Source organism: Falco naumanni, chromosome 1 (assembly GCF_017639655.2).
Source record: "Falco naumanni isolate bFalNau1 chromosome 1, bFalNau1.pat, whole genome shotgun sequence".
Taxonomy (NCBI): Eukaryota; Metazoa; Chordata; class Aves; order Falconiformes; family Falconidae; genus Falco; species Falco naumanni.
This window is the reverse complement of record NC_054054.1, coordinates 109,285,142-109,299,392: the sequence shown is the minus strand read 5'-3', so window position 1 is coordinate 109,299,392 and position 14,251 is coordinate 109,285,142. Positions and strand designations below refer to the sequence as shown.

General features: G+C 42.6%; 1 protein-coding gene across 1 annotated transcript in view; it reads right to left on the bottom strand.

Moving 5' to 3' along the window:
• The window catches only part of PPM1E (protein phosphatase, Mg2+/Mn2+ dependent 1E), a 68,283-nt gene that overhangs the window by 3,894 nt on the left and 50,138 nt on the right, over window positions 1–14,251 (bottom strand). The window contains exons 2-7 of the mRNA XM_040586729.1: window positions 11,351–11,440; window positions 8,261–8,379; window positions 3,440–3,639; window positions 1,511–1,699; window positions 590–733; window positions 182–275 (exon numbers count right to left, since the gene is read on the bottom strand). Of these exons, the coding sequence (XP_040442663.1) occupies window positions 182–275; window positions 590–733; window positions 1,511–1,699; window positions 3,440–3,639; window positions 8,261–8,379; window positions 11,351–11,440 (836 nt within the window). The remainder of the gene's footprint in view (window positions 1–181; window positions 276–589; window positions 734–1,510; window positions 1,700–3,439; window positions 3,640–8,260; window positions 8,380–11,350; window positions 11,441–14,251) is intronic.

Here is a 14,251-nt window from a genome sequence, read left to right as displayed (position 1 = left end):
TTACCCCAAGTTAAAGCAATTATTTGGAAATTATTCCCTCAAACTGCAGAGGAAAAAAACAGAGGTTATCACTCTCAGGTCTATCTTCAGCTGCATTTCAAATTTTGATCACTAGAAAATTGAAAGCTTTTAATTAAAAAGAAAAGCAATTCTCAAAAAAGGAATTAAAGCCCCCTCTTACCAATTGCTCTGGAGACTGACAAGCTCCCGTTCACCCTCCAGGCTCCAAACCAGACCACGCAGCCGCCGAGCGCCTCAATGCGCTTCTTCTCATCCTAAACAGCAAGGCGACAGAGTTGTTTGGACAGAGTGTTCAGCGCTGCCGCCGCATGCCCAGCACTTAGTAAACATTGGGGGTTTGCACAGACACAGCGCGGTGGAGGCCACAAGCCCAACAGATGAGAACAAAGGATTTGCACACAAATCCCTACCAACTTCCAAGCAAACTGGGATAACTGGAACATATGCCACTGCTCCAGGAGACACTGGCAAGGCACCACTCAGTGTCCCAGCATCCCACATAAAGCTGATACCTGTCAGCTTTAGCAGTAAACACTGCCCAGGCGCATTTAAAACAGGCCATTCTCACCTCTCGGTCTGGTTTGTGGGGTTTCATCAGTTCCACAGCTTGGCCTTTCCTCACGAGCATAACCTGGGAGTCCCCAAGCCAAGCCACATGCAGCATATTTCCTCGGATGAAAGTCACCACCCCTGTGGTTCCACAACGCAGGCTCTGGAAAAAAAATAAATGAAAGTTTAAAAAAAAATGCCCCAAGTTTTAAAGAAGTAAATGAGAACGAGTTCTAAGTATTTTCTTGCTTAACTCAAGGACAGAACACATTGATATTCCAAATCCACAGCCTGTTCCCAGGGAGGCACAGGCAGCGCTTTCCTTATGGCTATGACCGTTAAGAAGTAACGGCCCCTCAGAGCCAACCTGGCTGAACGCGAGTGATCGATTCTGCCCCGGGACTTCCCCTGCATGGAATCACATTGCAGAAGCCGGGCTCTGCTGGCGATCTGCCGTGCTACTCTCCTAGTTGACTTCCTGTGCCTGTTTCCTATCTGCCGATAGAAATGCGTGTGTGTTAATGAACTCGGAGGGAGGTTTATTTGTAAGCATTGCAAGTTCCCTGCACTCAGCTTGGCCCTTGCATGAGTTTAGGAAGCCTGGGAGTCACTTACCCATTTATTCTTCCTTTCTGGAGCTAAGAAAAATGTATGTTGTAGAGATGAGGGAAAAACCCACCCCAAGGACTGAACCTAGTTAGCATAGGTTTGAGTAGCAGCAGCATCCTTCTAAATGAACTGGATGTTGTGAGAAGTGGAGGCTGACATCTTCACGGAACATGGAGAAGCCCACCAGTGGGCACCGGCTCTACGGGCTGTGCATGCACAGCTCTGTGCTGCCCCTGGCCTGCACTTGGCACAGCACCTGGAGCACCTCTGCTAACAAGGACAGGCTTACAGATGATTACTTTCAGGGTCAAGCCCAGGTAACTCAAATCACCTCTCTGGCTGCCTTCTGGACAAAGCGCTCATCGGTCACCCGGAAAGCTCGGCACAGTGCCTCTGCTGGGTCGTGCTGAAACATCTCCTGATGGACCATGTTCACGTGGAGATGGATGGAGGCATAGATGGCAGCATCCACTCCCCCGTGGCCATCAAACACTGCGAAATAAGCTTGCTCTTCTTGGTCCTGTCAACAGAAACACATTGAGAAAACAACTCGGGAGAAGGCAACGCAAACAGCTAATAAGATTGTCTTAAAACTTTTGAACTTGAGATTCATGGTGTTGTCACTTAATTACACTTAGAGGTAGAATCTCCACTGGAGAAACAAGCTACTGGGACCATCTTCACTTCCATCAATGGGAAATTTCCACCTTACTGCTGATGAATTGTACCTGCAAACTGCGAGAGAGGCCCTGCAAGAATCACCCGCGTAGCGCTCTCAGTGCTCCTTATGTCCCATTTGTTACCATTCAGTCACTCAACTCAAATGAAAAGTGCCATTCTCATCAAATCATGCAGGAGTTTTTGTGACGGTAAAAACCACAGAGAGAGAAGCACATCCAATCCAGTTTGCATGAAGTCTACATCAAGACTGGAATCCACCAGGGATAAAATGCCAGTACAGGTAAAAAATGAAGCCAGCCAGCCTCTGCTTTCATTCTTCCGTATCACCGTAGATGCCTGCTTTTTAAAAAACCAGCATGTGCTCTCTCATCAGATAATTGTGATTACATTCAAAAATGGAATACAGCAGAATCACTCATCTTCAAGTCAGTTTTCTCAGCTTCCCCTTATCTGTTCAAACAGAGAAACAATGCTGTACCAAGAGACAGCAACTCCTGTGCCTATTCATACATAGAGCACACCAACCCACTGTCAGCGCCACTTCAACCTTGACAGCCATCTCAATGACTAGAATATTTGTACATTGTAATTTTTAAGTAATGGGCTCCAACACAAATTGGAATAAGAAAGCTGACAATTGACAGGCAAAGGAAATACCTGCCTCTGTTTGCATTAATATCATTTAAAGACAAGAATGTGGGTGGGGCAGAAAATGGTTATTAAAGTGACAGGTTGTAATAAAGTATCAATTAGGCAGCATTCTGATCCTAAAGGTAAAATTCTTGCCACTTTCTTCTATTTGCCATTCTTCAGCGTCCGGTTTTATATCTGAAGGAAGAGCAAGCCTGAGTGTTTGACTGATGGCCACATAGAGAAATTAGTGAGGGGTAGTCTGGCCCCAGTTCCTCCGTAGTACCCATGTTGCTAGATTCTTGTGTGAACCGCACCCCACTCTCCTCGAAGTTTTGTGTTTTCTGTTTGGTTTTTTGTTTGCTTGTTGTTTTGGTTGGGTTTTTTTAAAACTTTCCTTCCTTATTCTTGAAAGAAAGGGTCAAAAAGCAGTACAGACCCACCCCTGTAGACAGTGGGCTTCCATGATGAACTGTAAGGTGAACCCCTTCCTCAGTTCCGCTGGCAACCCCCTTCTGCACCTGGGCACCTTCAGCCAAAGAGAGGCTCCTACCTCGATTTATCGCGTGGTGCTGCAGTGCATCAGTTGCCACTCACAATAGCAGGGCTGCTTTCTGCACAACGGCATGTCAGGCCTTCAGCCACTGCATGAGTGGCTACATCAGGATGGGCCAGGTACAACCTTCTAGGTTAGATGACATTTCACCAGAAGTCGGTGAAAAGTGCTCTTTTATTCTACATACCCTATGTAGAAACCACATCACGCTGCTGCTATGGTTACAGAATATCAACTGAACTGACTTAAGACCAGGTTTCTCTCTTGACTGTCAATCCTCCTCAGGCCCACAGGTATGGCTTTCATTTCCACAATGGAAGACTGCCTAAATTTCCCCCAAAATGGAATTTGAATTTAGCATATGTATTTGTCTTCCATGTGATCTCTTTTTACCTCAAGATTGAAGAGCGTGTTGAAGTCTGGGATGCAGACGTGCTTGTCTTCCATCTTTCTGCGCATATTCTTGATGGCATGGATGGATGTCTCGTAGTAGCGGTGGGGCTTCGGCTGGAGCGGAAAGTCTTTCACCCAGTTGCTGCAGATCTCATGCAGTTTGCTAAAGACTAAGCGGGCTAGCTTCACCGTCTCAATCTCTGGGGAAGGCAAAAACCACAAATGAAAGGCTAAGAGCATTAGTAAGTGATAATTTTTTTCTTGCTTACATTACAAAACCATTTTAGCCACGTGGCTGAAATGGATGTCAGCAGGGAAATTCTGGGCTCTGATGCATAAAAAGAGGAAGCCAAACTCGCCATAATCAGCATTCGCCAGTAAGCAGCTCATTGTTTGTTTGTCTTTTTAACTTAAGCATTCCCCCATGCCTTTGGGGAACTCATTTGCAGCATCAGTAAAAAAGAAAAGCAAATCCATTTCCCTCAGTGTTTGATCCCCTGGGTCACTGCACAGGGTGGTGCAGCGGGGCCATGGCAGCTCTGACAGGACTTTGTCATGGCATGTAGCATCACATACGAAAGCCACGATCCATTACAGTGATGTATTGGTTTTAGACCAAACTATCTATTCCAGACAACACCTCACTGCAGAACTGAAGCCACACAGTAGTAAATAATCTATAGAAATCAGGATCGTTACTTTAAGATGTTCTGGCAGTGCACACGTTTAGTAGTGCGCACACTCAGGTACCTTCTTAGTTTCGTAACATTATTTCCAGATTCCTGACTAGACTGTGTGTCAAAGAAAACTGCATAAGCAAATGAGAAAACGACAAAGGTCTTAAATTTAAAAAATACTAAACTGTCACTCCTGAGAAATAGTAATTTTAAAACGTGAAAAGTCAGGGAATTGATGATTGTTCTGAAATGCAGAGCAGGAAAACAGAAAGTAAGCATCAGAGCTGAACACATCCAAATCTCTTTGTTCATGATCATTGACCAAAGCCAGAGATCTTCAAGGCTAAACAGCAGCAATCCATGGGTGTCAGTCACTCCTGGAGGAGGAATGGCTCAAAGAACAGGGAGTGAAGGGGAGAGTTACAGCATCTCTCTCAGTTCACAGAAATTCTGTGAAGCAACTAAAAGGAGCATTTACTAATTTCTGTACTAGGTCTACACAAGATGCGGGCTCTAGTGATCAAAGGGGCCAAGATCCTTGGGAAGAAAATATTTTCCCAGCTCTGCTGATTATGAGTTGGTTTAAGCTCGATCTGCGAGAGCAGCCGTTAAGCTGGGAATAAGCTATATACACAATCAAGAGAAGGAGTCTTGGCTTCTCGATCATGCAGCTTTAAAAACAGGTGGTGGAAATCAAATGACTGGGGTCATCCCACCACTGCCGTAGTAATGTGCACCAGTTCCCCACAGCACCTATACTGCTTTCACCAGTGCCACCAGAAATCTCTTTGCTGGATGTTATATTTCAAGATGGAACATGTACAGCCTGACACATCCAAATTATATTTGCCAGAAGTGACCCTCACAGACTTGCTCTTCCATTTCTTTCTGCTGGGCATCTATGAAGGGAAACGGTGTACATCTCAATGTGATGTGGCTGTTACGCTTCAGAGTGTCACTCTGAAGGGGGAAGGGACTAAATCCACTGGCTGTACTGAGATACCAAAAAACCTTCCCTAGCCAGGAGTATGCGTAGTGTCAGCATCATCAATAATTGCTCTTGAGGTTAAAACAGGAGAAAAGCCCACAACAGTTCAACCACCCCCTCACAGCTGTAAATTACTCATCAATTGTTAATGCTGCAGCACTGAGCCAGAGCTGACTCAGCTGTCATTGCGGCTGTGTCATGGAGAATTTCATTTCCCTCCTGCTGCTCCAAAATCCCCAGTGTTGGAAGTAAGGCTTAATTGTACCATAGCGAGTGGGAAATCCAGCTCAGGCATTACTGTTCCCACAGAGGACTGAGTTCTTTTAGGGCAAAATTAGGGTAGAAAGAATACCAGTAATCAGATTCTTCTTTTTAGTACCTAAATTTTAAGACCTTTCTTGAAAATGCAGACAGTGTGACAACAGGGATCAGGACCCAGATTTCTAGACATGTCATCAAGCCAACGACCAAGGTTTTCCTTAATTGAAGAACTCCAGTCTCTGATTAGTCAATGACCTCTTTGTGTCTTGGCTATGCTCATCCCATCTGCTAGTACCTGGAAAGGCTGGGTAATGGGACTCTGTGATGTGCTTTGTCAAGTCTGCTGGACATTTCAGATACCTCCACCGTGTAACGTGGTCCTGCTATCCAGCCTCCTTTGGTGGTTCCTTAACAATGCCAAACCCCCACATGAATATCTTCCTCTACAAAAAAAGGAAACTAAACATTCTTAACCCGACCTTTAAAAAGGTGATCAAATGTCTTTCAGTTCTCATGGAGGCTCTCTTGCTCCTCTCCAGTGCAACTGGAGGGGAAGAATCAGTTGTGGCCTATGACATTAAGATACTGTTCTTGAGATCCAAAGACACATGGTCACCCCAAATGTAACAGGCCATATTCTTGCATTCCTACATTTCTGGACTCAAAACAGTTCTCCTTCTTTTAAGATTAGCATTCTTCTTCCATAAAGTTTCTAATTTCCTTTTCACCAGCACACCAATAACTGCTTTTACTACTCCTAAATATGCAATATGATTTGTCATGCTGTAATTCTTAAGGTGAAATGTGTCACTAAGGAAATCTGGAATATTTTTTATTTTTCTTCTAGCAGATTTCATACTTGAGGCAAATCAGGTAAATGTCTCCTTGTATTATACAGAGCAAAAAATCTTTTCGGATTCTTAAGAAAAAACAACACAGAATTGCATATCAAAACCAGCCAGCTAAACTCAGCTCAGTTTCACATTCTGTAGCAGTCCAAACATCATTAGGATAAACAGTGAACTCTGAGCACAAAACCTCAATATCTAGAAATACCAATTTTGTCACCTGCCACAGCTCCCTTTGTTTTCTTTCGAAGCATGAAAGTCTCCCTGTGTGGTACCAGTTAGAGCGTTCAGTCACAGCTCTCTTCCAAGTAACTAGTCCAGGTTTCTCAAAAGACTCCTGCTAAGAAAGTTAGCTAGAATGCAGCTGCTGACCTTTTGCAATGAAATCTCCTTCAGTCTTGCGTGAATCTCCCTGGTTTTGTTATGGTTTGCTTAGCCAAACCTTGCATCACTTGAGCTAATGCTCCGTTTCAAAAATTATCATTTATGGTATATTATTTGAAATTGCAGTATTCATATGAAACCACTACTTTACTACAGTCCGTGAGATGTTCTCTCTCTTCCTCTCCCCTTTTATCTTCCTATTTAACACTTTATGTTGCATCTGTAAAGGTGTATTTTAGTTTCAAGTACCTTCATTATGACAATCCACCTCAACATACTGCATCTGGAGTCATATTTTTAGTGCCTGCTATAGGCTGTGCACATATCAATCTATGCTTGCATCTGTGTACTACAGATTTAGGTATATTTAAATGGCAATTTCTGTAGGTGTGAGGGGTTTGTGGGTTTTTTTCCTTTTTTCATTGAACTCTCTAGATATTCTGCGTGGAGTCTTAGTCAACATTTCCTTGGAGACTGTCAAATATTTATGCAAGTCTCAGAGATCTCAATTTGAAATTAATGAAGGCTGCTCAGCCAGAACAATGACAAATCTGTTCCATTTACCTGCTCAGCAGGAGGAGGCAGCAATACCTACAAAAAGGGAACCCATAGCATGTTTTTCTGTCTCTCAGGTTTCCAAAGGTCTCTGAGAATTACAGCAGGACTTTCCTTTTTGAAAAGCCAGATTTATATGTCCTATTTATCCCCAGAATCATTTATGTATTTCTTTAACCAGGGAAGGAAGGAATGGACAAAGTAGTTTGGTGACACTATTTTCAAGATCAAATGACAGAATTCCTCTCAATACATGTGAGAAACATTGCTTTTCATTGTAACGAGCACCTAAGAAAGTTTTTCAAGGTTATTTAGGTCAGCAGAATCCTGAAGAGATTTAGGGTGCATGGCTTTGAGCTGGATGCTGCAAAATCTTGTTAACCAGCATAGATGAATGGAGAAAAGGAAATTTTCCTTTTAAGCATGAAATAGCTTTATACTATCCTTCGCTAGAACTAAATTTAAAAAAAATTAAAAGCCATAGTAAAAAACACACCGACTGAAATGATTCAGAATGAAATTCTCTCTTCCTACGTATACTTGACTTTGCTCTAAAGATGAAGGAGAACAACTAGCAGTTGCCAGCAAGCAGCAAGACCACATAGCCTAAAGTGCTTATAAAGAAATTCAGGGCTACCAGATAGAGTCTTGTGAAGGTGCACTTAAAAGAAAGGAGAGATTTCCACCTGGTCTTCAGGTGCAAAAATTTGATAAAGGACTCAAGTAAAACCAGAGAAAGGCTTTTCAAAACAGAGAAAGAATTCAGTAGTAAAAGTTGAAACTAGACAAGATTCAGACAAGAAAGCCTTGACTAAGAAATTAGGCACTAGCTCTATCAGAAGTGGTGGTAAATTCTCCATTAATCTTTTCTCATCAATATAAGATATTCCTTTACAAGAAATCTTGTCCAACTGTGTTTAGCTAGCTGGTAGAAGGAATTAATTTGAGGAAAATCCAGTACCATTCAAGTGGTCAGACTAGATAGATCACTGAAGTCATTGCTGACTTTAAAAATCTATGAATTATCCGCAGAGTGTTCCAGTATGCAACATAAATGAAAGATCCACACCATGTAAAACTGTACATTATCATGCACAGATATACTTACGTATGATCCCATCTGCGTTGTCCACATGCTTTGGTAAGTAGTGTGCCGAAAGATCACTCTGAAGGACTTCATCTGAAGTTGCTCTAGCTAAAGCAGCAGCCAAAAATGAAGGGCAATTACTGGAAAAGAAAAAAGACAGAACACAAAAAGAAAGCCACAAATGATGTTTTCATCTGATTTAGCAAGGTAACTTGCAATCAAGGAAATACATAATACTTTTCTACAAACAAACAGGAATTTTGTAAATCTTCTGATTCTTCTTTGCTAAACAGCACCACAACCCTGCACAGCAAGACCTCAAACTCCCTGCATGGATTTTAGTGGCTCTAGTTCACTCTCATGTTCCCCATTTCAGTTTTCATGTTCCATTTTGTAACCTCTGTTTAAATGCTTTTCAAATCTAGACTTGAACCCCCCTCCAGAGTCTGTCATGCAACCCTTGCTTAGCGTACATTTTCTACACATGCATTATATGCTTTTATCTTAAGCCCACTCTGTCCAGTTCCTCCTAAGAACTGGAGTCAAGATTCCAAAGGATTAGAGAAGTCCTCAGAGTTCACAGTGTTCAAAACCTCACCAAGGGACGCTGAAAGTTAAAGCAGACCCATAGGAGGCATGAAGTTGATGTGCATAAGGTTAAAAAGCTCCCTCATGAATGATCTCTGTCATGAGTAAAGTGGCTTTAACTCACTGTAGTTTAATTAAGCCTGATATCTCCCAAGGATAATTAATCTATAGCAAACCAAGGCCACTTTAATGTACATTGTCTCATTCAAGAGGAGTTTAATACCTCTTTATTTATGCATGACTTTGTATTTCCCATTGGTCTGCCTTAACTTCTCCAGGTGTCTCTTGCTGACACAGCCTGAAACTTCCCGATTTCATGGTTATCACCAGGGGTAACAATGTCTCCCATTGCAGGACTGTGCAGAGACATGCAAACTAATGTCAGTCTCAGAAACCGTCCATCAACAGCAGAATTCTGCGTCAGCTAGCCCAGGGAACAGGCAACGAGCACATACACTTCCTGAACCTTTTCTTCTGCTTAGGCCCGCTAAGTCTGTTCACATGCTTTCAGAATGGTTGGAGAGGAGGCGTTAGCCTAGAAGCAATCCGTCCAACCAGATCCAGAGCAGAAAAACTTCTACATGCGAAACTGGACTCATCAGGCTTCACTCTGGAGCCAGAGAAGCACATGGCGACCGTCACTTGCATTCGCATTTGGTTCACTGCCCAGGAAAGCCAACTGCCATGCTAAACTGGCCCACATGCTGGAGCTTCAGCAGTGAAATCTGAATTCCAGAGGAAAAAAAAAAAAACAGATTTGCTAGACTTGGTTTTTTTAGAAAAGCCATTTTACCATACAGTTTTCCAGATTCATGACATCAAATGCTGCTACAAACAGTAAGATCATGTAACAGATTTGAAAAATGAATAGAAAATAAGTCCTCCGACCTTCACTGATTACTATTCAACATATCTATAAATTATTTAAATAGAAGATTAACAATAAATGGCTTCGGCCGAATCATATATTGTCATGAGACAAGCTCTGACCCTTGAAGTTAAGCAGAAAGCCACTCATACCATGTTACTGCACCATCAGTAAGAGTATTTCCTAGAATTAGCAGCCGAGTATTCTGCTCACGCATCACCTCTGAGCCTCAGCAACGTGCGCCGCTAATGAAGCACGACTGCTGGAGGAAATCAGCTGTCTTAGGACTGGCTCCTCTCAGCACAGCACAGGAACTCTGATCCTATTTACATACAGCAATGCCCAGTCCTAAGAGTAATCAGCAAGAGGAAAACACACCGGGACCTCCTTTACTTCTGGTGTGTGTTGAAGCTGATTTTCTATCTTGTCTTGTCCATCTTTATTTAGCTCACAGAGAGCAGGTTTTTCATTTCTATTATTAGCTCCAGTACTCCAGAGCGATGATACTCGTTACTGTTCGTGTTACATGCAATTTCCATGTGACAAAAAAAGCAAGAGACAGAATAATTATGCCAGCATTTAGCAGCGCTGTGAGGACAGCGTTCTGCAAAAATGCAGAGGAAGATTAAGGTTCAGCCTAAATAACACACAGCAGAAGAATCCGTGCTGAAAGCATTTACAAGCACAAGCCAGACAGAGCTCGCTTCAGGCGTGAACGTAACAGGCTGTGGTAGCACCTGCGGGAATCTGAGCTTGCTTCCCAGTCCAAGGCTTACCCCCTCACCAGTTCAGTGCTGGAACTTTTTAGGAAAACCAAACCTGTTGTGTGTCATTTGTAAACAGCCCCTCAGGAACGTCCACTGATGGGCAGAGAGGGAAGGTGGTTAAGAACTGAGGCAGTAAAAATTGCTAAAATAGAGGTTCAGGACCTAAACAGCAGAGAAAAAATACCCCCCCGACATGAGCAACCTCTGCTCTGACTGGGCTTGGAAGGCGGGAAGAGCATGTCTGTGAAAGACCAAGAGTTGTGAACATTCATATCTGAAATTTTAGGTATTATTTTAATTGTTCTGACAGATTACAAAATTGAAAGGTGCATTTACAGCATACGGAGCTGGTCTGAGTATTTCCCCCATCAGCCCCAAATGCCATTTACATGTCCCTAAACCAATGCTGGCAGTTTCACACAGGAGCTCTTTATCTAGCCAAAAAGTGCATTTCCATTACAATACTAAACCTACACAAAAAGCCACTAAAGATGTTATTAGATAAATTAGAGGATTTTAAGTACATCCTTCCTGATTCTCTGGCAGCGTGGGTGTGTTTAGAACACCCACAGTTGCACTGCAGCAATCCTGGAATAACTCTGCTAAGGTAATAAATCAAGCCCAAAAGTGGGTCGTTTCCATCAATTAAGGTTGAGAAAAACAGTCTGAAGTGGGCTTAGCTCAGCCCACATATTATTATGTTACCAGCTTAACACACAACTCTGCTCCTTCCTGATAGCATTAAAGTGGTGAAGACTTTCCAAACATTTTCTCTGAGCTATTCCACTGTGCTCTAAATCTAATATAAGATCTCCTACTAAAAAAAAAGATGGCAGATTTAAAATTCTTATTGCATGAAAGTTCACCAGTGGGGTTTAAGTGACTTACCAATTTTGATGGAAAAGGTAGAGAAAATAAATTAGCTGAAGGCTTTTCCTTCTATGTCTGGCCACTCTCTGTCCTAATAATAACAGCTGCCTGCCAAAGAATTAATTGCCCTTGACATTTGTTCATCACAAAGCTTCTTATGTAGCCATTACAGGACTATGCCATGTAAGCAGGGAAGTGACCAGATGCAGACAGATGACTTCCTCTTCCTGAATAGCCCAACTCAAAATTTACTTCTCTTACTTGACTCCTGAGAAGACTAGTTGAATTACTTCTCCCCTTCAAGGAATAGCAGACTGCACTAGAGGTTTTTTTACTCCTTTTAAAATAGATTAGATGTCGAAGTCAAACCGCAAGTGCCGGGACACTTCATTATTGTTACACCAAGACAAACGAAGAATCAGGTCTAGGATCTTTGGTTTTATTACAAAAGTAAACATTCAGGTGAGCATCTACAGCATCCCACAAAGCAGGAAAGACCCACACTCAAACAGCCAGGCTTTGCCATGCGGGTAGTTCTCACCTGTGCTCACATCTTTTATGCAAAACAAGCAGCAGCAGACAGGATCCATGGGGACCACGGGAGGTGCACTGCGTCCTGCTGCTGTCGTAACTAAGGATTACCTGTTGGCTGCTGAAAAGAAATCCTTTGGCCACGTTCTAGATGCCTAAATGTTATCAGTCATTAAGCTATGACAAATTGAAGCTGGGAGGGCACGGATCTTGTTTAGCTGAGAGCTAGAATGCCTATGTGTATTCATAGCTATACCACTAATGCAGCAGCTGACCTTGGACGAGTCACTTCACCACTCAGACCTTCGATTCCTCATCTACAAACAAGGGATGATAATGTCATTTCCTCGAGGAGAGGAGGAGGAGGAGGAGGAGGAGGAAGGCTGTAGAAGGCTTAATTCAGTGTTCGTAAAATACTTTGAGGTTTCTAGATAAGAGCACAACTGAAGGGAAAAATATCAAGATGATAATGGGAGATATTTTCAATCTCTACAAGATTTAAGGAGCTTTCATACTTTTTTTCTCGCTCCATATTCTCTGTTCTCATAGGCAGCCAGAAGTGCTGAGTGCAATACACAGGCAAACAACAGCTCTAGACAGGCAGGTTTAGTCTGATGCCCGCAGCTAACTTAGCATCATAAGCAACTGCATGGCAGAAACACATTTTTAGAAAAGCTGATGCATCTCAAAAGGAGAAAACCATGAAAGACAGACATCAAGTTCCTAAAACCTGGTAATGCTGGTGTTCCTGGAGCATTAGTGCTGCTGATGGGAAAATGGTGCTACAGACTCATTACCGCCCATGACCAAAAGACACAATTGAGCGCCACCAGCACTGAAAATACTTAACACTGTCATGGTCTGAGGTACCTGATGAGGCATCACTAAACCCAAACAAAGCAGGAAAAATGGAATGAAATGTACTGGTGCCTTTCAATGGCCAAAATGGTCAGTAAATCACAAAACATACAGTGTTCCTGTTACCTCAAGAATCTCCTGACACTACAAAACAGCAATTGTTTTAGTTAGAATGAAACATGATTTAAATAGAAATGCTATTCAATCTCCTGAAACACAAAACAAATCCACAGGCAAACAGTATAAATCATCGTATATAGTTTCACACAGCAATCCAAGACCAGGAACATGACCTGAAAAGAACCAAGTACAGCACATTCCCATAAGGACTATAATTTACTGCGTTAGTGAAAGACTTTGTAGGGATGACAAGCTAACTGCACCCTTTCCAAAAGGCTTTACGCTAGAGGATGCAGTTTGGTAAACACTCCCGTGTTCATGTGGCCTGTTGCAAGTTCTTGTTAGAAAGCAAGTTTTGCAAAATTCAACTTAAGAAAAACCTCATTTGTCCCCAGCCTGTATTTACAAAACACTCCAAAGCCTCATGAGACTTATTCCAGATGGAGCTTCTGATACAGCCTGGAAGCTCTTTGAAGAAGCCTTTAAAGTCTTTATTACTGAAAGTTCCCATGCTGAGAACTGCGGCAGTAATGAGCAGAGAAATTCTTTGGGAAGGTCCTTTGGCTGTTTACCCAGCCCTCCCCTTCAGCTGCCTCCTGCTCCAGCCACCATCCAGAAAGGCAAGGTACCGAGCTTCTGTTTGTCTCCTAACTGCTGGAAGTCAGACAGGACTCAGAGAGGAATATTCTGTTAAGCAATCCTCACACTTCAAAATTATTATGGATGTATCTTCTAATCATGCCAAACAAATGCTATTTCTGGCTCCCATCTCTCTGCAGGTTCTCATCTCCTTACTCACAAAGCATCACTCTCCCTGCAAGCTCACTGCTCCGCTCTGACCTGTGCTGTTCTGCTGCTTTGCACAGCTGGTGAAAGTTTTGATGCTTATTTAAAGCCCGGTCACAGTGGACAAACGGAGTATGCTTTTTTTTTTCCTAACACATGGTGAAACCCTGCACTAGATTTTAGCTGCTGCAGTGAGTTACTAAAAAAATCCCAATGCACACACACAAAAAAAGAAACAAACAGAAAAAACAATGCACCTTTTAAAAGATTGCATAACCAAAGCTCCTTGAGAAGTCATTTGAGCTGGCAGTGTTGAGACAGTAAAGATGCTTGATAAATCTGTTTGAAGGAGCTGAAAATGTGCTACACAAGGAAGCTGCTATCTATAGGCTTCACAGAGACAGCTGCCTGGTCACATTCAAAATGATTCTGTCCTTGTGGTGACAGTTGTGAGCAACAGAAATATAATACACAACCATTACAAAACCACACTCTTTCTGATGTGTTTACCATACTCACATCCTAGACAGACACTGCGGTGGTACCTCTTTTTTACCAAATCTTTAACCTTTTGCATTGTGCTCACTGCCATATTCCAGAGAGTATGATCAAGTTTATATAGAT